The sequence below is a fragment of the Poromitra crassiceps genome (genome assembly GCF_964638095.1).
Source record: "Poromitra crassiceps genome assembly, chromosome: 30".
In the NCBI taxonomy this organism is placed as follows: Eukaryota; Metazoa; Chordata; class Actinopteri; order Beryciformes; family Melamphaidae; genus Poromitra; species Poromitra crassiceps.
The window spans coordinates 15792837-15820777 of record NC_139652.1 but is presented as its reverse complement, the minus strand read 5'-3'; the positions used below and the strand labels follow the sequence as shown (position 1 = coordinate 15820777).

General features: G+C 47.9%; 2 protein-coding genes and 2 pseudogenes across 4 annotated transcripts; 2 read left to right on the top strand and 2 right to left on the bottom strand.

Annotated features, from left to right (window-relative positions):
• Nucleotides 1-235: 235 nt before the first annotated feature.
• LOC310800430 (GDP-Man:Man(3)GlcNAc(2)-PP-Dol alpha-1,2-mannosyltransferase pseudogene) lies at nucleotides 236-5335 on the bottom strand (annotated as a pseudogene). Its single transcript, XR_014554005.1, has 3 exons — nucleotides 5181-5335; nucleotides 3565-4077; nucleotides 236-2670 (listed from the first exon to the last, which is right to left on the bottom strand). The product of XR_014554005.1 is annotated as a GDP-Man:Man(3)GlcNAc(2)-PP-Dol alpha-1,2-mannosyltransferase pseudogene (transcript).
• A 582-nt stretch (nucleotides 5336-5917) lies between these two features.
• On the top strand, nucleotides 5918-8308 carry LOC310800429 (kelch-like protein 24; the record flags this gene model as incomplete). Its single annotated transcript, XM_083663026.1, has 2 exons — nucleotides 5918-6052; nucleotides 6668-8308. Exons 1-2 carry the CDS (start codon nucleotides 5942-5944, stop codon nucleotides 8306-8308), a joined length of 1752 nt encoding a protein of 583 aa, XP_083519152.1. The 5' UTR covers nucleotides 5918-5941.
• A 4486-nt stretch (nucleotides 8309-12794) lies between these two features.
• Nucleotides 12795-17041, bottom strand: LOC310800428 (GDP-Man:Man(3)GlcNAc(2)-PP-Dol alpha-1,2-mannosyltransferase-like; annotated as a pseudogene). Its single transcript has 4 exons — nucleotides 16967-17041; nucleotides 16692-16855; nucleotides 14215-14736; nucleotides 12795-13655 (listed from the first exon to the last, which is right to left on the bottom strand). The product of its transcript is annotated as a GDP-Man:Man(3)GlcNAc(2)-PP-Dol alpha-1,2-mannosyltransferase-like (transcript).
• A 5872-nt stretch (nucleotides 17042-22913) lies between these two features.
• Nucleotides 22914-25704, top strand: LOC310800512 (kelch-like protein 24). Its single transcript, XM_083663122.1, has 2 exons — nucleotides 22914-23031; nucleotides 24062-25704. Exons 1-2 carry the CDS (start codon nucleotides 22921-22923, stop codon nucleotides 25694-25696), a joined length of 1746 nt encoding a protein of 581 aa, XP_083519248.1. The 5' UTR covers nucleotides 22914-22920; the 3' UTR covers nucleotides 25697-25704.
• The last annotated feature ends 2237 nt before the right edge of the window (nucleotides 25705-27941 follow it).

Below are 27941 nucleotides of genomic sequence, written 5' to 3'. Positions count from 1 at the left end.
TCTGGTATAATTAGCATTAGAGTGAAGCAAAACTGACATCAAAATATGGAAGTTATGGATTATTCCTTTACAATTTACTTAATAGGAAATATATACTTAGGAAAGAGAAAAAACAAAATGCTCGATGTTAGCCCTACCCCTTTTTGCTCAAGCAGGACACAAACCAACATCAGTAGTCACAAATATTGTTAAATAACTATGAAATATACCTGTGACAAATATAAATGGTCATTTAATTTCACAGTGCAAACATTCACATTTAAGGCACATGAGCCTCAACAGTGCAAAAACATAAGGCACATATAGATTAAAGTTTTGTTCATATTAGAAAATGCATCGCAGAAAATACAAGTAAAGTTCAACAGTGTTTCTTTAAGAAAAATACTATCAAAACCCTTATTATAAATGGCAGCACTATATCAATAAACTGCTGTTGACATTTTACATGTGGAAGTACAAAATCCTGTTGAGGTAGTGCCCTCTGAAGTCACTTGTAATGTTAAAATACTGAATAAACTGCCCTAAAACACATCAGAAGAAGGGGGGGGGGGCAGCAGTATAATAGACACATACAGTACATGTATGACTGGAGATCGAGATTTAATTGTCATCATAGGACAGTGGTTCTCAAACTGTTTTGGCTTCAGTAGCCCCGCCCCCTTTCCCTGATTTCTGAATCCAAGTAAGCCTTTACCCGACTACAACATTTTGCTTAGAAAAGTGCAGCAAAAAATGATAGCTATGATGCAATGAATGAATGAGAACCCACCTTTTCAATATTACAAAATAGGAAATAGAGTGAAATACACTGCTCAAAAAAATGAAGGGAACACTTAACTGTCACAGACTGTATAAGACGACTAGGGTCCCAGCATGAAGAGTGTGGAGATGGCGTGGGGAACGTTCTGCTGCCATCATCCAGCATGAGTGGTGTGGTGGTGTGGCTCAGTGATGGTCTGGGGAGGCATTTCCTTGGAGGGTCGCACAGACCTGGCTTGTTCCCGTTCAAGCAGTGTTTGGAATTTGTGCCTCCTGAGCAGATTTATTTTAACGTTCATTTATTTTCATGATTGATTTGGACATTTTTCCATTTTCCCCTTTTCTCAAATACCCCATGTAGTTACTACCTTGTACCTCAGTTTGAGAACCACTGTCAGGAGAATCTCTTATTTACTAACAGAACTACAGTACGTCTACAGGATATAGCTGAATGTAGCTACATTAAAAAAAAAAAACTTTCTGACAGTTTCTGACAAAACTTTGATAAAGAGCTGATATTTCCATTGCGGCCTATACAGATATAATCAAATGTTAGTAGTATCAGAGTTATATTAATCTCAAAAACAAAAGCAAAAAATAAATAAAAATGAATGTGGGGCTGAACTTAAGTTAAGATCAAATGTACCGCCTACTTTTCTCTTTCAAAATGACCTTATTGGCTGTTTTAATTAATGAGCCTAAACAAAGTTAACAATCCATGTGTTAGCCGTGTCTGATCTGTGCCACATACACAGCCATGCCAACAGCCTGCTCACACTTGGATATGAACAGAATAGAGAGCCGCAGGGATGACGTATTTTTGTAGTCAGAACGCGGAAGTCCCGGACTTCCTGGTTCTTCACTGTTTCTGTCTATGGGATTTTTGAATGGGTTTTTGCCGCGATGCTTCAAATAAGGTCTCCGGGCAACGCAAGCTTAATCAAACGCGAACCAGAGTTCAGTCGGATAATCTTCACACATGAGGACCACTTTCATGAGTTTTGTAGCGTAAATGCGAGCCCTAGAAGTAAAAAGCTCATGCTAAGCTAATCCAGAACTACACACAGTGTCGCATAGGCTTCCACGTCACGTCAGCACTCAACCTGGACTGTTGTTGATGTGTGCACTGATTACCCTGGGCTGAACGGGCTGAACCAGGTGAGGGAAAGAGAATTTCCGTGTTCGTCCTTTGAAGTGGTGACGTTATTGACGTATATATCCCCATCGACTCAACAGTGTAGTCTCATTTAGCCGTTTGCTAGCTAGCCGCCCTTTTAACGGCACGTAAAAGCTTCAAAACTCATAAAAGTGGTCCTCGTGTGTGAAGATGATATTACTAAACACTGGTTCGCGTTTGATTAAGCCAGCGTTGCCCAGAGAGATTATTAGAAGCATCGCGCCAAAAACCCATTCAAAAGTCCCATAGGCGAAAACAGTGAAGAACCAGGAGTGTTAGCATCGATGATTTCCGGACTCGTTCCTGCGGCTCTCTATATCAGATTTTGTCATTGCCCTCCTACAGTGTGAATGCAGCCTATGGCCAGTCTAAGTGCTTCTGATGGTGTAGGCGTGCCTGCTGGGGTGGCCGATAGCCACAATCAGGTTAGCTACACACAAAGATGCAGTCCTCCTCTCATCGTTCAAGTGTCCCCATTAGGGGTTCCATGGCGGCCAGGAAGCAGGCTTCGAACTCCTGGTCTGAGAAGCGAGCCGCCGACTGGCGGGTACTGCGTCGGATCTGCAGCCTGGTGGCAGAGCCAGGATCCTGTCCATGGCCTCCGCGTAGCTGCCCTCGTCGTCAGGCCAGGAAGCCCGTCTGGCCTCCCTCAAAGGGCACCACGATGTCCAGCTTGGGCCCGCCAGACTTGTGGGCAAGAATGACTTTGCCTGCGGCCATAACCTCCACCACACCTGCAGGGGACAGCAGAGAGAGGAGCGTCTTTTAAAGTGAAAAATGTCAACTGAAGATGTCAGCTCTTGGACAACAGAGAGGACTGGTTGGATTATCAGGTGTGACCCATACATTACCAGTGAGATTAATGATCATTATGGGTGCTTCTAGCTGAGCTGTGATCAGATGGATGTAACCTCTTGTGATATAATTGCAGAAACCATGTCAGCCCCCACAATTGAGGCAATGCCTATTAATAGTAGCGCCACCCTTGGGCCAATAATGACTGTTTGAAAATGCTGAAATACAGTAGTGACCAGCAGTGTCTGAAATATTCTGTCGGGCCTTTTTTGTTTTTTTTACGAATGCCAGAATAAAGCAATGATGCATAATCCCATTAACGTTGATGAAAATTTGATCAGTGGGGACCAATAACACAGTCGAAACAATATTCTTTTCTTTTTTCCTTTAGCTTTTTCACCCATTTTCTCCCCAATTGTACTTGGCCCCTGCTGTCCCGGTCGTTGCTCCACCCGCTCTGCCGAGAGTTGTAGACTAGCACATGCATCCTCTGATACACGTGCAGTCACCAGCTGCTTCTTTCACCTGACAGTGAGGAGTTTCACTGGCAGGACGTAGTGCAGGGGGGATCATGCTATTCGTTCCCCCAGAACAGGCATCCCCCAACCAACCAGAGGAGGCGGCGGTAGTGCAGCGACCAGGACTCATACCCCCACCAGCTTCCCACCCGCAGACACGGCCAATTGTGTCTGTAGGAGTGTCTGACCAAGCCGGAAGGACAGCTACCGGGAATTGAACCCGCGTCTCCACGGTGTTAGGCGAGTGCTTTTACCTCGACACTACCCAGATGCCTACAACTAAACAATCATTCTAACCACTGTGCAATATATTACCTATCCCAAAGTGCTCGTTCCACATGGTGTGCAGGCCGATGGTGGCTTCCCCCAGCTCTCTCTTCAGCTCTTCAAAGAGGATGTTCAGTTTGAAGCCAGCTCCTGGCACAGGCCCCGCAATATCAGCACCCTATCCTCGTCGTCCTGGTTCCTGCATCCGCCGATCAGTACCAGCTTGAGCGCCTCCTGTCCAGCAACTTCTTGAAGGCCCTGATCTGCAGCCGGTGGTTCTTCTCGGGCCTGAACTGCCTGATGGACACGATGGAGCTCCGCTTCCTGTCCCCATCCTCCTCCAGTGGGATGTCCAGGAAGGCGCTGATGTCACAGGGCGGGTGGTGCGGTTGGGGGCGCGCCACAGTTGACAGGATGTGGTCTAGGGTCCAGGAGGAGTTGACCATGACGAGGTCGATGCAGGAACCGGCCATGCTGTACAGCAGGGCGAACAGGCAGTAGCAGACCACCTTGAAAGCACTCAGGAACAGGTTGTTGGAGATGTAGCATGCGTTGTTGAACCTAAGACAATGGCAGGAGAGGTTAGTGAGCAGCAAAGTGGTTGATGGTGATTGTCTGAAATGAGACCAAAAGCCACCAAATTCTAGTATTTTCTTCTTGACATTTTTGCACAAGCTTGGGCTGAAAATAGCAGCAACAGGCAGGTCTGCTTGTAAAACATTGATCCATGTATCACATTTTAATGGGGCAATAATTCAATAAGTCCCTCGTAGGATAAAATTACAATCTAGCCTATCCTGTCTGTGGGGGTTGATAGGGTTGCTGATCAATACCAATTAATTAGCAATAATTGGCAATAATAATCCAGTAATTCCACAAGATTTAAGATTAAGGGTTATATTCCCCTCAAAGTTTCAGTCGTGTATCAAGCGCTTCCATCATGTACGATAAACAATCACAACCTTTGAATGTGCAACATGTGACCCAAACTAAAGTTAAGATGGAAGCACACATGCTTCCTCCAATACATGTGCCAGCTGCTGCTTTTCACCTGACAGTGAGGACTTTCAGCAGCAGGACGTAGCACGTGGGACGATCCCGCTATCCCCCCCCACCCCCCCCCCCCCTCCAGTTCCCCTTCCCCTCTGACTCATGTTTTGGTGTTACCCCCCCCCCCCCCCCCACCCCCCCAGCAAATTGATGAATAGTTCAGCTCTTTTGCTCGTAGTTTCACTGTTATCTCTCTATCTACAGTACAGATAGTCATGATCATGGAATTATGGACAAAATCATATGATTTAATCTATCTGACAATACAAAATATTCTCAGATTTGGGTACAAGAGACAAAATCTCATCAAATGTGGGTCCATGTGGACTAAATTAAGGGTCCTTGATATGAAAACGGTTGAGAACTGTTACTAGTTAGTAGTTACTTAGCTACTACATAGCACCAGTTGATCTGGCAGAACATTAGGCAACAATCTATGTGTTAATAATAATAATGTGTAAATGGTTGAAGCTGAAGCAATTGCAGTTATTTGATTGTTATCCTTAAGTCACTACCGACCGAACACCCTTACCCTGCCTTTTCGACACAAAAAGTCCTATTTGCAACGTTATCATCAAGGTGTGGGTGTCAGCTGGATGCTAAACGACAGTTACCAGAACAAGGTGTCGAGCGTCAGCGGGACAAAGATGCTATGAATATGCAGCGGCCTCTCCCAGACGAGCAGTCTCTGCACCCTTACCTGAGCGTTGGTCCGACTCCTACAGATGCCGCTCACTCCGCCGACAGCGGATTTGACTAACGAGATCATGTTGTAACGTTATGAGCAGCAGTATAATAGTATAGTTGCTATTAGAGCATTTTAGACACTAACTAGCCTGTTACTAAAATCATGCTGTCCACAAGGTCGCTGCCATTGCTGTTGTATTTTAATCAACATCCGGTCGGTGTGCTGCTTTCTTCCCGCCGTGTAGATACAAGCAGTCAAACGTTAGTAGACGCACACACACACACACACCCATGTGGAATATAGCCAATAGGAACGACTCACGAGACTGAGGCGGGTTGTTATGGGAGCATTATGGGAGGATACATGATGAACACTGTAAATAGATTGCACTATGGTGAATTTCCCCATGGGATAAATAAATAAAGGACAACTTATTAACTTAACCTAACTATGAAGACGACATCAAAGTCCAGTAGGTGGCGGTAATGCACCATTTAAGGATACCAACCGCATGAATAAAATCTATAAAAGAAGAAGAAGAGGCGAGTTGTTCTTGTTGACTTGAGCAGCACTTTTAGCCTAGCTACAGACCTACAGACACGGAGTTGCTACGCTAATAGAGTTGATGATGATGATATAGTTCACAGTTTGTCTCACGTGCATCTTCTTTGAAAACACGAGAGAGATATGGCTGAAATTATTCCAGTCCACACCACCGCTGCTCCTCCAGCTTCTCGGCATCCAGGCAGCGAGGACTACCTGTGTGTGAACGCGAGGCACCCCAACGCCGTGCTACAGGTAGGCAGGAGGAACTAATGTCTGATCACAATGGGAGATTTCTGCATTCTGGCCTCATGAAAATCTAGTATTAAACATACTATTGGGTCAAGTTGGAATAAAAACACTGCTTGTATCGACAAATATGCACCATTACTACTACTACAAAATGAAAAAATAATTTTGAAAAAGACCAAAATAATAAGTTAAATCAAGTTCTGTTTAGAGGAGCAAATTCAGCGTTTCAGCCCGCCTGAAAAAAAATCGTCACCACAAAAAATCGTCACTCCTCCTCGCCTTTAATGAGTGGATTCCCAACTGGATTTTTTGATTTGTCCTTTGGTCTGTCACTTACATTATAGCCAACCTCTGTGTACACGGTGAATGTTTCCTTGTGATTGGTTTGAGTTATACTGACGTAAATCGCGTAATTTCCCTTCATTCGCTTATGCTACTCGATTCAACTTTGAGGAAACATTTAGGTAAACGCATGAAATTGTCCGCCAACTTGTCCTCTCTAGAACGATGTGAAGTCAGTTTTTAATTTTCGTGAGTTTGAAAAGTCTTGTCGCAATGTGCAGTGCACCGTGTAAAAACCACCCCCTGTTTCTTTCTGCTTTGTCTTGGTGATTACAGGGCCTGAACAGCCTGCGGCTCAACAACGCTCTCTGTGATGTCACCCTGTGCTGTGGGGGGCAGGAGTTCCCCTGCCACCGCGCTGTACTGGCCTCATGTAGCTCTTACTTCCAGGGAATGTTTTCCGTGGGCTTCAGAGAGTCCAGACAGGAACAGGTTCCCATCAGTGGAGTTGAACCTCAGATGATCGGCTTGCTGGTGAGCTATGCGTACACATCACAGGTGGTCATCTCCAAAGCAAATGTGCAGGCCCTGCTAGCAGCGGCTAACCTGCTGGACTTTATGGTGGTTCGAGAGGCCTGCTGTCGGTTCATGGAGCATCAGATGTCTGTAATGAACTGTGTGGGGATCCACTTCTTTGCCAAAGCCCACTCCTTTAAGGAGCTGGAGAAACGCAGCAAGGACTACATCCTCCAGCACTTCAGCACTGTTTACCAGCAGGAGGAGTTCCTGTCTCTCTCTGTGGACCAACTGACGGAGATCATTGGTGACGATGTCAACGTGCCCAATGAGGAGATGGTGTTGGAGGCCGCCATGTTATGGTTGAACACATGCTCTACGCGCAAACAGAGCTTTGGAAAGGTCTTGGAGCATATCCGTCTGCCTCTCATCAGCCCCTCCTACCTCCATGACGTGATGCAGTCTCTGGAGGTGGAGAAGGAGTACCGGGACTACCTGCTGCTGAAGGACCACCGTGGAGAGCTCTCGTGCCGCAGGGCGTGGTCCACTGTGATCCTGACAGTGAGCGAGCTTCACCAGCGTAGCGTTGATTGCTTCGATCCTGTGACTAATCAATGGAAGCACCTGACCTGGCTGCCCCTCGATGTAAGCACTCACGGTCTGGTGGCGTCAGGCTCTACTCTGTATTTGGCTGGAGGACAATTGCCTGATGGTTCAGTCAGCAGGAAGATGTGGCGCTACGACCTCTGCTTGGACTCATGGTTGGAGCTGGCCCCCATGAATGTAGCTCGCTCGATGTTCGACCTGGTGATGCTGAACGGCTACGTGTTTGCGTTGGGCGGGTGGGATGAAATAGAGTCTGTGGAGTGCTACAACCCCATCACCAACTCCTGGCAATTTATAAATGATATCAAGATAGCCGTCTGCCAGGCTTCTGTGGTGTCCCTTGATGGACTGCTCTATAGTGCTGGTGGTATTATGGTACGCATTGCAAAAGATCTAGTCCAGGTGTACGACCCTAAAACCGATGTATGGGCTGAGGTGGCACCTATGCAGATCGCTCGCCATGGTGCAGCTGCCTGTACACTCAAAGGAAAGATCTATGTTATAGGTGGCCAGCGCATTGGCCAGTGGGGCAACATAATAAATGAGGTGGAGTGTTACAACCCCAAGACCAATCAGTGGACCATGTGTGCCCCTATCAAAGAACATTACTTCGCTTATGCTGCTGCTGTGGTGGATGGAATGATCTACGTACTGGGCAATACGTGCTCGGAAAAGCCTCGCGTTGTCACCATTGAGCGGTACTGTGACGAGACGGACACGTGGGAGACCGTGTGGACATCATCCCCCGATCGCAACGGCATGTTATTGGAAAAGTTTGTCTCTGTCCAACTGAAGGACACTCACATGAGCAACACTCCCAGTACATCGGCAGTAGGGCTGCCAACTGTCCCTTAATTTACGGAATCGTCCCGTAATTGTAAACTAAAAGATGTGTTCTGTATTGAACTGATACGGGACGCTCTTTGTCCTGTCTTTGAGAAACACTGCAGTGCAAAGAGTGAAGGGTTATTTGCATGAGAGAGGAGGGGGGGGGGATGCGCGGATGGCCAGTGTGAATTTTTTCCTGCCGTCGCGAAAACAAGCGACTGTCTAACTTGAACTGTGCGTTAAGGATATACCGTATGTAGCCCCGTTACTCCTCTTTCCGGGTATGACGTCATCGTCTACCCTACAAGAGTCCCTGTCTCCGTACATAGACTTGTCTGTGACTCTGGCTGCCAAGCCGTCTAAATCAGTGATACACGTATTTACAAGTGTCACAGAAACATTTCAAAGCCACATACTTGAGAAGAAGGGTTCATAGCTTCTCGACGTCGGGGGTTAGAAAGCTCGACGCTGTTCATAAATGCCTCTTTTCATCTGAAGTCTGTGCTGGTGATATGAAGTCTGTGCTGGTGATCTGAAGTCTGTGCTGGTGATCTGAAGTCTGTGCTGGTGATATGAAGTCTGTGCTGGTGATATGAAGTCTGTGCTGGTGATATGAAGTCTGTGCTGGTGATATGAAGTCTGTGCTGGTGATATGAAGTCTGTGCTGGTGATATGATTTTTTCACCATTATTTTATATCACCGGCACATTTCTAACCACCGACGTGGAGAAGCTATGAACCCTTCTTCTTCTCAAGTATGTGGCTTTGAAATGTTTCTGTGACACTTGTAAATACGTCCGTATTGCTGATTTAGACGGCTTGGGAGTCAGAGTCGCAGGCAAGTCTATGTACGGGTCGCAGACGGGACTCTTGTAGGGTAGACGATGACGTCACACCCGGAAAGAGGAGTAACGGGGCTAGGATATATGCCACATGTAAGCTGTGACACTTATGTTGTTGGGAATAATTGTGCCTGAACAGATCTTACATATTCTACCAATGTTGTTTGTTTAGCATAACTTGCAACGCAGACAGTCTTTCTAGCTCAACTGACTGACTGTGTAATACTTTGGAGACAGTTACCTCCAGGGGAAGCTGGTGCATTTTTGTCCAGGGGGGCAACACCAGAAATTAAGATGGGCGATGTGGTTGAAGCAGTATCATGATAATCATGAGGATTTCTCTTCATATCAATACTGTTGTTCATGCTAATGTAGGAATAGGTCGGATGATGTATTTTAAATGAATAAAATAAACAAACCCTCCAACAACAAAGGATTTTCTGACAGCAATCATTTCCATAGTGTACCTATGACAGTTTACAGAGGTTACTTGTGCATGTGTGAAGTGTCATGTGGGAGAGTTGTGCTGTGTGGGATGAAAACCCAACTTTCTAAAACACGGAGAGGAAATGTTTTGGGTGATGATGGATGGCAAATGTCTGTGCTTGCGGGCAGCAACATTTTCCGGCTGGCGGGAGTTGGTCCAACTGCTGGATATATTGTTCATCTGATGACACAGGACATTGATCAAGCCAGCTGAAGTTTGGGGTCCCACAGCTGTTGTGACACAGCTGATACAACACAGCCAACTGGCATTGATATTTGATGATGTCATGAGACTGTCATTGATCCTAATTCCAAACCGTTTATAATGGAGTTTAAAGTGATAATTAGATTATAAATGGAATTTAAAGTGATCATTCTAAAGATTGGTTTTCTTGACACCTTTCATGATAAGTGATTCACTCCTTTGCTGTTGTTTTCTCACACTAATGGGTTAGGGTCTTTTTCACCAGCAGCGATTTATGTCTAAAAGGCAGGAACACAGGTGCAAGCAAGACATTGAGGGTTCCCAACTTCCAATCCATTTAGGTGTTCCAGTGCTGGGGCACTGGATGTGCTTTCTTGCATCCATTACTTCCTGCCTTTTAGACACAAAATGGCTCAGGTGAAAAAGACAAAGACACTCCATGTAGACTGCAGCTTCTTATAATTCAGGCCAACTAAAATATCTTAAAAACGTCAAGCTACTTTCTACAATTCTGTCAAAAAGTTGTAGCTGTCATAGATTGTGTTGCATAGTTGATTTCTCTGCTGTTGACAAAATGTGATAGTGTGAGTCGCTTTGGATAAAAGTGTCTGCCAAATGACATAATGTAATGTAATACTGCTTTCTTATATTTATTTCAGACAAATCGCTGTTGGTCTGTTTCAGTCAGCAGTTCCAAGGGACCTTGTCTTTGGTGTTTAGAACATGCAAAAGCTTTCATGAAATGGCCTTAGGTGAACCACTATTCTGGTATAATTAGCATTAGAGTGAAGCAAAACTGACATCAAAATATGGAAAAGTTATGGATTATTCCTTTACAATTTACTTAATAGGAAATATATACTTAGGAAAGAGAAAAAACGAAATGCTCGATGTTAGCCCTACCCCTTTTTGCTCAAGCAGGACACAAACCAACATCAGTAGTCACAAATATTGTTAAATAACTATGAAATATACCTGTGACAAATATAAATGGTCATTTAATTTCACAGTGCAAACATTCACATTTAAGGCACATGAGCCTCAACAGTGCAAAAACATAAGGCACATATAGATTAAAGTTTTGTTCATATTAGAAAATGCATCGCAGAAAATACAAGTAAAGTTCAACAGTGTTTCTTTAAGAAAAATACTATCAAAACCCTTATTATAAATGGCAGCACTATATCAATAAACTGCTGTTGACATTTTACATGTGGAAGTACAAAATCCTGTTGAGGTAGTGCCCTCTGAAGTCACTTGTAATGTTAAAATACTGAATAAACTGCCCTAAAACACATCAGAAGAACGGGGGGGGGGGACAGCAGTATAATAGACACATACAGTACATGTATGACTGGAGATGGAGATTTAATTGTCATCATCATAGGACAGTGGTTCTCAAACTGTTTTGGCTTTAGTACCCCCTTTCCCTGATTTCTGAATCCAAGTAAGCCTTTACCCGACTACAACATTTTGCTTAGAAAAGTGCAGCAAAAAATGATAGCTATGATGCAATGAATGAATGATAACCCACCTTTTCAATATTACAAAATAGGAAATAGAGTGAAATACACTGCTCAAAAAATTGAAGGGAACACTTCACTGTCACAGACTGTATAAGACGACTAGGGTCCCAGCATGAAGAGTGTGGAGATGGCGTGGGGAACGTTCTGCTGCCATCATCCAGCATGAGCAGTGTGGTGGTGTGGCTCAGTGATGGTCTGGGGAGGCATTTCCTTGGAGGGTCGCACAGACCTGGCTTGTTCCCGTTCAAGCAGTGTTTGGAATTTGTGCCTCCTGAGCAGATTTATTTTAACGTTTCATTTATTTTCATGATTGATTCGGACATTTTTCCATTTTCTCAAATACCCCATGTAGTTACTACCTTGTACCTCAGTTTGAGAACCACTGTCAGGAGAATCTCTTTACTAACAGAACTACAGTAAACTTTGATAAACTTTGATAAAGAGCTGATATTTCCATTGCGGCCTATACAGATATAATCAAATGTTAGTAGTATCAGAGTTATATTAATCTCAAAAACAAAAGCAAAAAATAAATAAAAATAAATGTGGGGCTGAACTTAAGTTAAGATCAAATGTACCGCCTACTTTTCTCTTTCAAAATGACCTTATTGGCTGTTTTAATTAATGAGCCCAAACAAAGTTAACAATCCATGTGTTAGCCGTGTCAACATGCCTGTCTGGACACATCTGATCTGTGCCACATACACAGCCGTGTCAACATGCCTGTCTGGACACATCTGATCTGTGCCACATACACAGCCATGTCAACATGCCTGTCTGGACACATCTGATCTGTGCCACATACACAGCCGTGTCAACATGCCTGTCTGGACACATCTGATCTGTGCCACATACACAGCCGTGTCAACATGCCTGTCTGGACACATCTGATCTGTGCCACATACACAGCCGTGTCAACATGCCTGTCTGGACACATCTGATCTGTGCCACATACACAGCCATGTCAACATGCCTGTCTGGACACATCTGATCTGTGCCACATACACAGCCATGTCAACATGCCTGTCTGGACACATCTGATCTGTGCCACATACACAGCCGTGCCAACATGCCTGTCTGGACACATCTGATCTGTGCCACATACACAGCCGTGTCAACATGCCTGTCTGGACACATCTGATCTGTGCCACATACACAGCCATGCCAACAGCCTGCTCACACTTGGATATGAACAGAATAGAGAGCCGCAGGGATGACGTATTTTTGTAGTCAGAACGCGGAAGTCCCGGACTTCCTGGTTCTTCACTGTTTCTGTCTATGGGATTTTTGAATGGGTTTTTGCCGCGATGCTTCAAATAAGGTCTCCGGGCAACGCAAGATTAATCAAACGCGAACCAGAGTTCAGTCGGATAATCTTCACACATGAGGACCACTTTCATGAGTTTTGTAGCGTAAATGCGAGCCCTAGAAGTAAAAAGCTCATGCTAAGCTAATCCAGAACTACACACAGTGTCGCATAGGCTTCCACGTCACGTCAGCACTCAACCTGGACTGTTGTTGATGTGTGCACTGATTACCCTGGGCTGAACGGGCTGAACCAGGTGAGGGAAAGAGAATTTCCGTGTTCGTCCTTTGAAGTGGTGACGTTATTGACGTATATATCCCCATCGACTCAACAGTGTAGTCTCATTTAGCCGTTTGCTAGCTAGCCGCCCTTTTAACGGCACGTAAAAGCTTCAAAACTCATAAAAGTGGTCCTCGTGTGTGAAGATGATATTACTAAACACTGGTTCGCGTTTGATTAAGCCAGCGTTGCCCAGAGAGATTATTAGAAGCATCGCGCCAAAAACCCATTCAAAAGTCCCATAGGCGAAAACAGTGAAGAACCAGGAGTGTTAGCATCGATGATTTCCGGACTCGTTCCTGCGGCTCTCTATATCAGATTTTGTCATTGCCCTCCTACAGTGTGAATGCAGCCTATGGCCAGTCTAAGTGCTTCTGATGGTGTAGGCGTGCCTGCTGGGGTGGCCGATAGCCACAATCAGGTTAGCTACACACAAAGATGCAGTGCTCCTCTCATCGTTCAAGTGTCCCCATTAGGGGTTCCATGGCGGCCAGGAAGCAGGCTTCGAACTCCTGGTCTGAGAAGCGAGCCGCCGACTGGCGGGTACTGCGTCGGATCTGCAGCCTGGTGGCAGAGCCAGGATCCTGTCCATGGCCTCCACGTAGCTGTCCTCGTCGTCAGGCCAGGAAGCCCGTCTGGCCTCCCTCAAAGGGCACCACGATGTCCAGCTTGGGCCCGCCAGACTTGTGGGCAAGAATGACTTTGCCTGCGGCCAAAACCTCCACCACACCTGCAGGGGACAGCAGAGAGAGGAGTGTCTTTTAAAGTGAAAAATGTCAACTGAAGATGTCAGCTCTTGGACAACAGAGAGGACTGGTTGGATTATCAGGTGTGACCCATACATTACCAGTGAGATTAATGATCATTATGGGTGCTTCTAGCTGAGCTGTGATCAGATGGATGTAACCTCTTGTGATATAATTGCAGAAACCATGTCAGCCCCCTCTGATACACGTGCAGTCACCAGCTGCTTCTTTCACCTGACAGTGAGGAGTTTCACTGGCAGGACGTAGTGCAGGGGGGGATCATGCTATTCGTTCCCCCAGAACAGGCATCCCCCAACCAACCAGAGGAGGCGGCGGTAGTGCAGCGACCAGGACTCATACCCCCACCAGCTTCCCACCCGCAGACACGGCCAATTGTGTCTGTAGGAGTGTCTGACCAAGCCGGAAGGACAGCTACCGGGAATTGAACCCGCGTCTCCACGGTGTTAGGCGAGTGCTTTTACCTCGACACTACCCAGATGCCTACAACTAAACAATCATTCTAACCACTGTGCAATATATTACCTATCCCAAAGTGCTCGTTCCACATGGTGTGCAGGCCGATGGTGGCTTCCCCCCAGCTCTCTCTTCAGCTCTTCAAAGAGGATGTTCAGTTTGAAGCCAGCTCCTGGCACAGGCCCCGCAACATCAGCACCCTATCCTCGTCGTCCTGGTTCCTGCATCCGCCGATCAGTACCAGCTTGAGCGCCTCCTGTCCAGCAACTTCTTGAAGGCCCTGATCTGCAGCCGGTGGTTCTTCTCGGGCCTGAACTGCCTGACGGACACGATGGAGCTCCGCTTCCTGTCCCCATCCTCCTCCAGTGGGATGTCCAGGAAGGCGCTGATGTCACAGGGCGGGTGGTGCGGTTGGGGGCGCGCCACAGTTGACAGGATGTGGTCTAGGGTCCAGGAGGAGTTGACCATGACGAGGTCGATGCAGGAACCGGCCATGCTGTACAGCAGGGCGAACAGGCAGTAGCAGACCACCTTGAAACGTTGAAAGCACTCAGGAACAGGTTGTTGGAGATGTAGCATGCGTTGTTGAACCTAAGACAATGGCAGGAGAGGTTAGTGAGCAGCAAAGTGGTTGATGGTGATTGTCTGAAATGAGACCAAAAGCCACCAAATTCTAGTATTTTCTTCTGGACATTTTTGCACAAGCTTGGGCTGAAAATAGCAGCAACAGGCAGGTCTGCTTGTAAAACATCGATCCATGTATCACATTTGAATGGGGCAATAATTCAATAAGTCCCTCATAGGATAAAATTACAATCTAGCCTATCCCGTCTGTGGGGGTTGATAGGGTTGCTGACCAATACCAATTAATTAGCAATAATTGGCAATAATAATCCAGCAATTCCACAAGATTTAAGATTAAGGGTTATATTCCCCTCAAAGTTTCAGTCGTGTATCAAGCGCTTCCATCATGTATGATAAACAATCACAACCTTTGAATGTGCAACATGTGACCCAAACTAAAGTTAAGATGGAAGCACACATGCTTCCTCCAATACATGTGCCAGCTGCTGCATTTCACCTGACAGTGAGGACTTTCAGCAGCAGGATGTAGCACGTGGGACGATCCCGCTATCCCCCCCCAGTTCCCCTCCCCCCGGGTGACCAGAGGAGGCACAGGAGGCACTAGTGCAGCGACCGGGACACATACAACCCCACCGGCTTCCCACTCACAGACACGGTCAATAGCGTCTGTAGAAACGTCTGACCAAGCCAGAAGTACCGCTGCCGGGAAGTGATCCTGGGTCTCCGTGGTGGTAGGTTTATACTGCCTTATAGTGATCCTGGGTCTCCGTGGTGGTAGGTTTATACTGCCTTATAGTGATCCTGGGTCTCTGTGGTGGTAGGTTTATACTGCCTTATAGTGATCCTGGGTCTCCGTGGTGGTAGGTTTATACTGCCTTATAGTGATCCTGGGTCTCCGTGGTGGTAGGTTTATACTGCCTTATAGTGATCCTGGGTCTCCGTGGTGGTAGGTTTATACTGCCTTATAGTGATCCTGGGTCTCCGTGGTGGTAGGTTTATACTGCCTTATATGTCGCCCGTGTGATTTATGTCTTTTTAAGCTCTTGCCCTCCTATTCCACTGTGCTTTCTATGCAAATGGTAAATAAACTGCCTCTGACTCATGTTTTGGTGTTACCCCCCCCCAGCCAATTGATGAATAGTTCAGCTCTTTTGCTCGTAGTTTCACTGTTATCTCTCTATCTACAGTACAGATAGTCATGATCATGGAATTATGGACAAAATCATATGATTTAATCTATCTGACGATACAAAATATTCTCAGATTTGGGTACAAGAGACAAAATCTCATCAAACGTGGGTCCATGGCCCTCATGTGGACTAAATTAAGGGTCCTTGATATGAAAACGGTTGAGAACTGTTACTAGTAGTTAGTAGTTACTTAGCTACTACATAGCACCAGTTGATCTGGCAGAACATTAGGCAACAATCTATGTGTTGATAATAATAATGTGTAAATGGTTGAAGCTGAAGCAATTGCAGTTATTTGATTGTTATCCTTAAGTCACTACCGACCGAACACCCTTACCCTGCCTTTTCGACACAAAAAGTCCTATTTGCAACGTTATCATCAAGGTGTGGGTGTCAGCTGGATGCTAAACGTAAGTTACGGAGGTAACTATGGTTCTGTGAATTCCTGGATGACTGCCAGTGGCAGTTTAACTGTGAATAATGATCTCGCGCTCCGCGACAGACGAGTGTTTTTATACCAACGTAGTCACGTACGTGACGTGGGGCACCTGCGCATCTATAAAGGTGCGCCGTGACCCACCATACGTCATCTCAGAATCTTCTCGCACCGAAGGTTCCGAGTGACCTGCATGACTGGCAGTCATCCAGGAATTCACAGAACCATAGTTACCTCCGTAACTTACGTTCTGTTTCATTCCTTCCTGACTGCCAGTGGCAGTTTAACTGTGGATGACTTATACCTGCGGCGTCACGAGGAACCCACTCACCTACTGGTCCATCGCCGTCAATGGCAGGACTGCCGCCGCCAGCGTGGACCCTGAGGCCACGTTGATGCGGTAGAATGTGGAGAATGTGCCGGGTGCTGTCATGAAGCCGCCGCACAGATCTCCGCCAGGGACACTCCCCTCATCGCAGCCCAGGATGTGGCCACACTCCTGGTCGAATGACAAACAATGTCAGAGGGCGCAGGCTTCCCTGCTTCATTGTGTCCACAATCCAGTGGGACAGCCTCTGTTTGGACAGAGCCTGTCCCCTGTTCTTCCCGCCGTAGCAGACAAAAGCTGCTCTGAGCGTCTGATGGTCTGCGTCGCCTTGATATAAAGCCGCACCGCCCGGGACATAACGAAGTGTCGCTCTCCCCTGGCTGAGAGCCAGCCGGGGAAGGATGGTATGCCTCCAGCTCTATGGCCTGGTTAATATGCGTCGGGGACAAGACCTTGGGCAGGAACGCCACCTTCGGCCACAGAGTCGCCCCCGAGCCATCCGCCTTCCACCGAAGGCATGTCGGGCTAATGGAAAGAGCGTGGAGCTCCCCCACCCGCTTGGCCGTTGTAACTGCCAGTAAAAACGCAGTTTTTTTCGACACTATTACGCAGCGTCTCGCACACAGAGGGTCCGAGGCCCGTCAGGAGCGCCCGGTCCCCTTTAACGGCCCCACCCAGCTGAAGGTGGGCCGGACACCGATGCCAAACCTCCCCGTCCAGCTGGGACAGGAGGTCAACTCTCGCTGGGAGCTGTCATGGTTCCCCGTCCAACCGTCCGAGGAGTGCCGGGAACCACAGCCTGGCTGGCCACTTGGGGGCCACCAGGAGAACCCTGCGACCCGACGACCTCACTCCGTGAAGCGTGAGCCCTATCAGGGGGATCGGAGGGAACGCATATAGCAGATTGCTCGGCCAAGTGTTGGCGAGAACGTCCATACCCAGCTTTTTAGAGAAGGCAAGAAGTGCTTCAGCACCAAGTAAATCGTCTGCAGTTCGACGACATTGATGTGCTGCCCCCTCCACCGAGGGCACCACACCCCCTGGACTGACCTCCTTTGCCATACCGCCCCCCAACCCTGGGGCGAGGCATCCCGTTGTCACGACCTCCCACCGTGCTGTGCCCGAGCCGAGAGGCACCCCGTGCAGCAGGAACGTGCTGTCTGTCCCGCCAGCGGCGGAGATGGATAAGAGGTTTGTGTGTGACCCTGACTTTGACCCACCTGTGAAGTCGAGGATCCCTATGGAGGCTGCTGAACCACATCTGTAGAGGGCGCAGATGCCGCCGCCCCAGGGGCGTGATTGCTGCAGCTGCTGTCCGCATCCTTAGGAAATAGTTGGAGTAGAACCCATCGCTTTGTATACGTGGGTTCAGTGGTGTGATAGCCCCTTTGTCCAGGAGTTTGACTCTCTCCTGTGACAAAGCTTGCACCCTTGCGGGGTCCGTGACGAAGGTCATCCTGACCCCGGAAGGTGGTGGGGGCCGGCGGTGGAACTGCCGCCTGTAGCCTTTGGACCTGGTGTCCAGGACCCATGGGTCCTGTGAATGGGCCGCCCAACAGGCCAGGTGCTGATGTGTGAATCTGCCCACCGCCGGCCCTGACCTCTCAGGCTGTGCCTGGAGGACCTCCCGCGGCTCTGGGGGGGCGCCGGTCGTAGCCGCGCCCACGCCCACGGGGCGGGGGGTGCACCCCCCTGGGCTGCCGTCCACTGTCAGTCGCCTCCTGGACATGCTCTCTTGCCTGCCCAGGCGAGTCCCAGTATCGCAAGTGCCGTGGCTCCCGCCTCTCGCTCCGTCTCCCCGAGACGTAGGCCGAGGCCGCCCCTGCACCTCTGCTGCGCCGACCCCAGGCCTCTGAGGCCTGGTTAGACTGTTTCCTCCGTTCCAGGGCCCTTTCTGCCTCTGGCCCGAACAACTGACCGGGCACCACCGGGAGCGTCCTCAACGCCCGCCTGCAGTCATCAGACATAGGCGCCTGCGCAAGCCACACCTGCCGACGTGCCACGACCAGGGTGGACATAACACGGCCCAGCTCCCTCGACATGAACCCGAAGGCCTGCAGGGCCGCCTCATGTGTGTGTCCCAACTCCGCCCCCTGATGCGTCGCCTGCATCATCTGGGACTGGGCGAGGAGGAGCACGGAGAGGGAGTTTCCCATCCGAGCCACCCGAGCCGCCGCCTCATACGCCTTCACTAGCAGGTCATCTGTGACCCGGCACTGTGCGCTAGGACACTTGGCCTTGTCCCCCAGCGCGGCGTCCGGCGAGAGGACCAGCGACGCTATGCAATGGTCCACTGGGGGCATGCGGGCCAGACCATGTATCGCCGCATCCCGCATGGAGGCCAGGGTCCTGCCATCCTTCGCATGGCGACCCCGCGTCTCCGTGTCTGCCCAGCAGCTCTTCAGTGCCTCCAGAAAGGCGGGAGAGGGCGGGACCTCAAAGGGCGTGCTCTGACGGAGCCCGCCTAAATAGTGGGTTGCTCGGCTGAACTGCCGTCACGTCGTCCAGGCCGACCCTAGCCAGGGCTGCCCGCAGTATTGCCTGCAGTGGCTGGGCACCGACCCCCCGCTCGGTGCACGCCGAACTCCTGAGGGAAGTCTCTGAGCCGTCCCTGGCCTCCGTGCTTCCCCCTATGACCGCCAAGACCGACCGCTCCGGGGAATGATCCTCCCCGGGGTCGTCATATTCCTCCTCGCGGTACTCCCCGCGGTCCTGGAACATGGTGTTCGACGCTGCCGTTGACAGCGCGTCCTCCCTGGCCTGGGTGCGCAGGAGGCACCATCAGAGCCTTGAGTTGCTCCAACTCTGCTCGCAAGGCCACCATGTCCTGGCGAGAGGAAGTCTCCTTCTTCGCCTTCTTCCGCGGACTACGGTTCTTCGTCTGCGTCCTGCTCTTGCGCTTCTTAGCGGCAGCGGCAGACCTAGTGCAGACCCCCGATGGTGGGAGGGTCACCTCAGCCAAGGCCGGTAAGACCCTCTCCCCTCCGTGGTCCTCCCCCTTGCGCTCCCCCTGGTGCCGCTTGCGGGGAGACCGCCTAGGGCTGCTGACCACGGGTGGGCGGTGACCAAGCAACCAGCCTTCCACCTCACACAACCGCTCCTCCCTTACGCGGAGGGGCAGGATACCACAATTAACGCAGGGGTCCGTCAGGGCCTCCCGGAGGTGACCCACCCCGAGGCAGCTGGGGCACATCTCATGGCCATCCTCCACGTGCAGCTCGACGCCACAGGAGGAACAGGCCAGCATCGTCAAACGAGCACAGGGGGTCAAGCCCGTAACTCGGAGCGGGACCTGGGACACAGTCCAGGACACGTCCGCACTGCGGCGACGAGGGCCGGGCTGGGAGATCGGAGCGGGCCCTGGGACCCAGTCCAGGACACGTCCGCACTGCGGCGACAAGGGCCGGGCTGGGAGATCGGAGCGGGCCCTGGGACCCAGTCCAGGACACGTCCGCACTGCGGCGAAAGGGCCGGGCTGGGAGATCGGAGCGGGCCCTGGGACACCGTCCAGGACACGTCCGCGCCCAACAAGCTAGCTTTACAATATAATATAATACAGTATGATATAATACAATATTATATATAATCCTCTACAATTATACAATCTAATTGTACAAAAGGCTATAGGCTATACAGCTTAGAATCTCGTAATATAATATAGTATAGTATAATATAGTATAGTATAATACAATATTGTCATAATAATATATACACAATTATGCAATATAATCGCTACCATATAATACTTGCCTATTTCTTTAGTAGCAATAGGCAATATATACAAGCCCGACCAGGCAACCTAGACGGGGGTAGCGTGCCACGCAAACCCACGGCTAGGGCCGGCCGCCTAGGCCGGAGGCAGCCCTGTAACGGAGCTACCTCCCGACCAGGGGAGAGGTGGTAGGCAGCCACCCACAGCCTTAGAGGACAACCCCGTTGCACTCTGACTCTCAAGTCCCAGGCTGATCGGAATGGCTGACTTACACACCTTCAGGCCGTGTACCTACCTCTCCTTTGCGTCTGTCTCTGATCAAAGTGGAGAATCCGAATCACGGAGCTCCGGAGCCGCACACCTGTCGAACCACGCAGGTTGCGAGAAGATCAAAGATGACGTATGGTGGGTCACGGCGCACCTTTATAGATGCGCAGGTGCCCCACGTCACGTACGTGACTACGTTGGTATAAAAACACTCGTCTGTCGCGGAGCGCGAGATCATTATTCACAGTTAAACTGCCACTGGCAGTCAGGAAGGAATGAAACAGAACGACAGTTACCAGAACAAGGTGTCGAGCGTCAGCGGGACAAAGATGCTATGAATATGCAGCGGCCTCTCCCAGACGAGCAGTCTCTGCACCCTTACCTGAGCGTTGGTCCGACTCCTACAGATGCCGCTCACTCCGCCGACAGCGGATTTGATTAACGAGATCATGTTGTAACGTTATGAGCAGCAGTATAACAGTATAGTTGCTATTAGAGCATTTTAGACACTAACTAGCCTGTTACTAAAATCATGCTGTCCACAACAAGGTCGCTGCCATTGCTGTTGTCGGTTAATCAACATCCGGTCGGTGTGCTGCTTTCTGCCCGCCGTGTAGATACAAGCAGTCAAACGTTAGTAGGCGCACGCACGCACGCACACACGCACGCACGCGCGCACACACGCACACACACACACACACACACACACACACACACACACACACGCACGCACACACACACACACACACACACACACACACACACACACACACACACACACACACACACACACGCACACACGCACACACACACACACCCCCATGTGGAATATAGCCAATAGGAACGACTGACGAGACTGAGGCGGGTTGTTATGGGAGCATTATTAGGGAGGATACATGATGAACACTGTAAATAGATTGCACATATGGTGAATTTCCCCATGGGATAAATAAAGGACAACTTATTATTATTGTTATTATTATTATTATTATTATTATTATTATTATTATTATTATTATTATTATTATTATTATTATTATTGGGTGAGAGCACATGGTAATAGGGTACATTATGGCTCAGGTTAAAAGGAAAATAAGAAAATATGAAAAGTAATAAAATAGAATGTTGACAGAGACCTAGATTTAAGTTGATTTTGGAATTAAATAGGGGTAGGACCAGATAAGCAGAGGCTTCATTCCTACTCCTTTTCGAACAAATACTGTTATTTTTATTGCAATTATGATTCATATTGTACATTATTATATTTTTTCCTTTTTTTGTTTTAAAATGTTTTTAATGTATTGTGTATTATTATTATACTTATTATTATTTTGTATATATTGTCTTTTATGTTAATGTTCGAAATAAACAACATTCATTCATTCATTCATTCATTCATTAACTTAACCTAACTATGAAGAAGACATCAAAGTCCAGTAGGTGGCGGTAATGCACCATTTAAGGATGCCACCCGCCAATCAAATCTATAAAAGAAGAAGAAGAAGAAGAGGCGGGTTGTGTGGTATGGAAAGTTGCAGTGTGGGGAAGGAACAGCTCAGGTGTTTACATTGTGAGGGGAATCATGATGCAGGGTCTGTGGATTGTCCGAGAAGAAAGAAGGAAAGGGAGGTAAACAAAATCAGAGAAGAACGGGGGACGTCATATGCTGAGGCTGTTAAAAGGTGGAAAGGGGAAAGAAACGAGGACAGGGTGATTGTACAAAGGGAGCCGGAAAAGGAAAGAGCAAGTCACAGTAATATCTGTATGGACAAGAAGAGATTCCTGGCATTCATCGCCATGGTGATAAACTGTGCTGCTAGTATGACTGGGAAGACAGAGAGGACTGAAATGGTGGTTGAAGCTGCAAAGAGATTTTTGGATGTGGTTGATGTATCTGGAGCAGAGATAGATCAAATACTGAGAGATGCGTTTGTGCAAAATCAGGCGTCTGCTTCTGGAAAGTAATTATGAATGAGTACTTTGGGTGGATATGGGGTTATTTTGTTTATTTTAGTTCAATTAAGATCAGTTTAGGTTTAGTTCAGTAGATGGCGGTAATGCAACATTTTGGATGCCAACCGCCGTAAAACCAAACAGAAGAAGAAGAAGAAGAAGAAGAGGCGGGTTGTTCGTTCTTGTTGACTTGAGCACTTTTAAGCCTAGCCACAGACACGGAGTTGCTACGCTAATAGAGTTGATGATGATGATATAGTTCAGTTTGTCTCACGTGATTCTTCTTTGAAAACACGAGAGAGATATGGCTGAAATGATTCCAGTCCACACCACCGCTGCTCCTCCAGCTTCTCGGCATCCAGGCAGCGAGGACTACCTGTTGGTGAATGCGAGCCACTCCAACGCCGTGCTACAGGTAGGCAGGAGGAACTAATGTAATCACAATGGGAGATTTCTGCATTCTGGCCTCATGAAAATCTAGTATTAAACATACTATTGGGTCATGTTGGAATAAAAACACTGCTTGTTGTAGGAGTGTCCTACTCTATAATGATCAGACCGGGTAGTGCCGTTTAACAAGTTTAATGAACATATATACTGACGTACATGTTACAGCATATTGACAGTCAGCTAATGCTATCTTTACAACTTTTGTGACCTCATGAAGTAGCCTACCTTGTTGTTTCTTCTTATTAGTATTATTTGCTTGTACCCCTGAGCCTTGTACTGTAGATGTTGTCTGTGTGTGTTGTGTGTTTTATCTGTTTTTGTATGATATGGTCTTGAAAAAAAAAAAAAACTCGTGCCTGTCAGTCTTCCGTGTTTGTCCGGATATATCTTAAACTTACTTCCGGTACTTCCGGGGATTAACTCTGGGAGTTGTGGGAGTTGTAGTTCTTTAGGTAACTAGGAACTATTCAGTCACGTCAGTCAGGTCCTACACTTGTATCGACAAATATGCACCATTACTACTACAAAATGAAAAAATAATTTGAAAAAGACCACCAAAATAATAAGTTGAATCAAGCTCTGTTTAGAAGAGCAAATTCAGCGTTTAAGCCCGCCTGAAAAAAAAACGGCACCACAAAAAATTGTCACTCCTCCTCGCCTTTAATGAGTGGATTCCCAACTGGATTTTTGGATTTCTCCTTTTGGTCTGTCACTTAGATTATAGCCAACCTCTGTGTACACGGTGAATGTTTCCTTGTGATTGGTTTGAGTTATACTGACGTAAATCGCGTCATTTCCATTCATTCGCTTCGCTACTCGATTCAACTTTGAGGAAACATTTAGGTAAACACATGAAATTGTCCGCCAACTTGTCCTCTAGAACGATGTGAAGTCAGTTTTTAATTTTCGTGAGTTTGAAAGGTCTTGTCGCAATGTGCAGTGCACCGTGTAAAAACCACCCCCTGTTTCTTTCTGCTTTGTCTTGGTGATTACAGGGCCTGAACAGCCTGCGGCTCAACAACACTCTGTGTGATGTCACCCTGTGCTGTGGGGGGCAGGAGTTCCCCTGCCACCGCGCTGTACTGGCCTCATGTAGCTCTTACTTCCAGGCGATGTTTTCCGCGGGCTTCAGAGAGTCCAGACAGGAACGGGTTCCCATCAGTGGAGTTGAACCTCAGATGATCGGCTTGCTGGTGAGCTATGCGTACACATCACAGGTGGTCATCTCCAAAGCAAATGTGCAGGCCCTGCTAGCAGCTGCTAACCTGCTGGACTTTATGGCTGTTCGAGAGGCCTGCTGTCGGTTCATGGAGCATCAGATGTCTGTAATGAACTGTGTGGGGATCCACTTCTTTGCCAAGGCCCACTCCTTTAAGGAGCTGGAGAAACGCAGCATGGACTACATCCTCCAGCACTTCACCACCGTTTACCAGCAGGAGGAGTTCCTGTCTCTCTCTGTGGACCAACTGACGGAGATCATTGGTGACGATGTCAACGTGCCCAATGAGGAGATGGTGTTGGAGGCCGCCATGTTATGGCTGAACAAGTGCTCTACGCGCAAACAGAGCTTTGGAAAGGTCTTGGAGCATATCCGTCTGCCTCTCATCAGCCCCTCCTACCTCCACGACGTGATGCAGTCTCTGGAGGTGGAGAAAGAGTACCAGGACTACCTGCTGCTGAAGGACCGCCGTGGAGAGCTCTCGTGCCGCAGGGCGTGGTCCACTGTGATCCTGACAGTGATCGGGGATCCCCAGCGTAGCGTGGATTGCTTCGATCCTGTGACTAATCAGTGGAAGCACCTGACCTGCCTGCCCCTCGATGTAAACAGACACGGTCTGGTGGCGTCAGGCTCTACACTGTATTTGGCTGGAGGACAATTGCCCGATCTTTCAGTCAGCAGGAAGATGTGGCGCTACGACCTCTGCTTGGACTCATGGTTGGAGCTGGCCCCCATGAATGTAGCTCGCTCGTTGTTCGACCTGGTGATGCTGAACGGCTACGTGTTTGCGCTGGGCGGGTGCAGTGAAATGGAGTCTGTGGAGTGCTACAACCCCATCACCAACTCCTGGCAATTTATAAATGATATCAAGATAGCCGTCCGCCAGGCTTCTGTGGTGTCCCTTGATGGACTGCTCTATCATGCTGGTGGTAGTATGTTCCCCATTGAAACAGATCTAGTCCAGGTGTACGACCCTAAAACCGATGTATGGGCTGAGGTGGCACCTATGCAGATCGCTCGCTGTGATGCAGCTGCCTGTACACTCAAAGGAAAGATCTATGTTATAGGTGGCCGCACTGGCCGGCGGGACACCTTAATAAATGAGGTGGAGTGTTACAACCCCAAGATCAATCAGTGGACCATGTGTGCCCCTATGAAAGAACATTACTTCGCTAATACTGCTGCTGTGGTGGATGGAATGATCTACGTACTGGGCAATAATATGTCCTCGCGAAAGCGAGACACCATTGAGCGGTACTGCGACGAGACGGACACGTGGGAGACCGTGGGGACACTATGCCCCGATCGCAACATCAATTTATTGGAAAATATTGTCTCTGTCCAACTGAAGGACACTCACATGAGCAACACTCCCAGTACATCGGCAGTAGGGCTGCCAACTGTCCCTTAATTTACGGAATCGTCCCGTAATTGTAAACTAAAAGATGTGTTCTGTATTGAACTGATACGGGACGCTCTTTGTCCTGTCTTTGAGAAACACTGCAGTGCAAAGAGTGAAGGGTTATTTGCATGAGAGAGGAGGGGGGGGGGGGATGCGCGGATGGCCAGTGTGAATTTTTTCCTGCCGTCGCGAAAACAAGCGACTGTCTAACTTGAACTGTGCGTTAAGGATATACCGTATGTAGCCCCGTTACTCCTCTTTCCGGGTATGACGTCATCGTCTACCCTACAAGAGTCCCTGTCTCCGTACATAGACTTGTCTGTGACTCTGGCTGCCAAGCCGTCTAAATCAGTGATACACGTATTTACAAGTGTCACAGAAACATTTCAAAGACACATACTTGAGAAGAAGGGTTCATAGCTTCTCGACGTCGGGGGTTAGAAAGCTCGACGCTGTTCATAAATGCCTCTTTTCATCTGAAGTCTGTGCTGGTGATATGAAGTCTGTGCTGGTGATCTGAAGTCTGTGCTGGTGATCTGAAGTCTGTGCTGGTGATATGAAGTCTGTGCTGGTGATATGAAGTCTGTGCTGGTGATATGAAGTCTGTGCTGGTGATATGAAGTCTGTGCTGGTGATATGAAGTCTGTGCTGGTGATATGAAGTCTGTGCTGGTGATATGAAGTCTGTGCTGGTGATATGATTTTTTCACCATTATTTTATATCACCGGCACATTTCTAACCACCGACGTGGAGAAGCTATGAAGCCCTCTTCTCAAGTATGTGGCTTTGAAATGTTTCTGTGACACTTGTAAATACGTCCGTATCGCTGATTTAGACTGCTTGGGAGCCAGAGTCGCAGGCAAGTCTATGTACGGGTGGCAGACGGGACTCTTGTAGGGTAGACGATGACGTCATACCCGGAAAGAGGAGTAACGGGGCTAGGATATATGCCACATGTAAGCTGTGACACTTATGTTGTTGGGAATAATTGTGCCTGAACAGATCTTACATATTCTACCAATGTTGTTTGTTTAGCATAACTTGCAACGCAGACAGTCTTTCTAGCTCAATTGACTGACTGTGTAATACTTTGGAGACAGTAGTTACCTCCAGGGGAAGCTGGTGCATTTTTGTCCAGGGGGGCAACACCAGAAATGAAGATGGGCGATGTGGTTGAAGCAGTATCATGATAATCATGAGGATTTCTCTTCATATCAATACTGTTGTTCATGCTAATGTAGGAATAGGTCGGATGATGTATTTTAAATGAATAAAATAAACAAACCCTCCAACAACAAAGGATTTTCTGACAGCAATCATTTCCATAGTGTACCTATGACAGTTTACAGAGGTTACTTGTGCATGTGTGAAGTGTCATGTGGGAGAGTTGTGCTGTGTGGGATGAAAACCCAACTTTCTAAAACACGGAGAGGAAATGTTTTGGGTGATGATGAATGGCAAATGTCTGTGCTTGCGGGCAGCAACATTTTCCGGCTGGCGGGAGGAGTTGGTCCAACTGCTGGATATATTGTTCATCTGATGACACAGGACATTGATCAAGCCAGCTGAAGTTTGGGGTCCCACAGCTGTTGTGACACAGCTGATACAACACAGCCAACTGGCATTGATATTTGATGATGTCATGAGACTGTCATTGATCCTAATTCCAAACCGTTTATAATGGAGTTTAAAGTGATCATTAGATTATAAATGGAATTTAAAGTGATCATTCTAAAGATTGGTTTTCTTGACACCTTTGGTGATAAGTGATTCACTCCTTTGGTGTTGTTTTCTCACACTAATGGGTTAGGGTCTTTTTCACCAGCAGCGATTTGTGTCTAAAAGGCAGGAACACAGGTGCAAGCAAGACATCGAGGGTTCCCAACTTCCAATCCATTTAGGTGTTCCAGTGCTGGGGCACTGGATGTGCTTTCTTGCATCCATTACTTCCTGCCTTTTAGACACAAAATGGCTCAGGTGAAAAAGACAAAGACACTCCATGTAGACTGCAGCTTCTTATAATTCAGGCCAACTAAAATATCTTAAAAACGTCAAGCTACTTTCTACAAAAAGTCAAAAAGTTGTAGCTGTCATAGATTGTGTTGCATAGTTGATTTCTCTGCTGTTGACAAAATGTGATAGTGTGAGTCGCTTTGGATAAAAGTGTCTGCCAAATGACATAATGTAATGTAATACTGCTTTCTTATATTTATTTCAGACAAATCGCTGTTGGTCTGTTTCAGTCAGCAGTTCC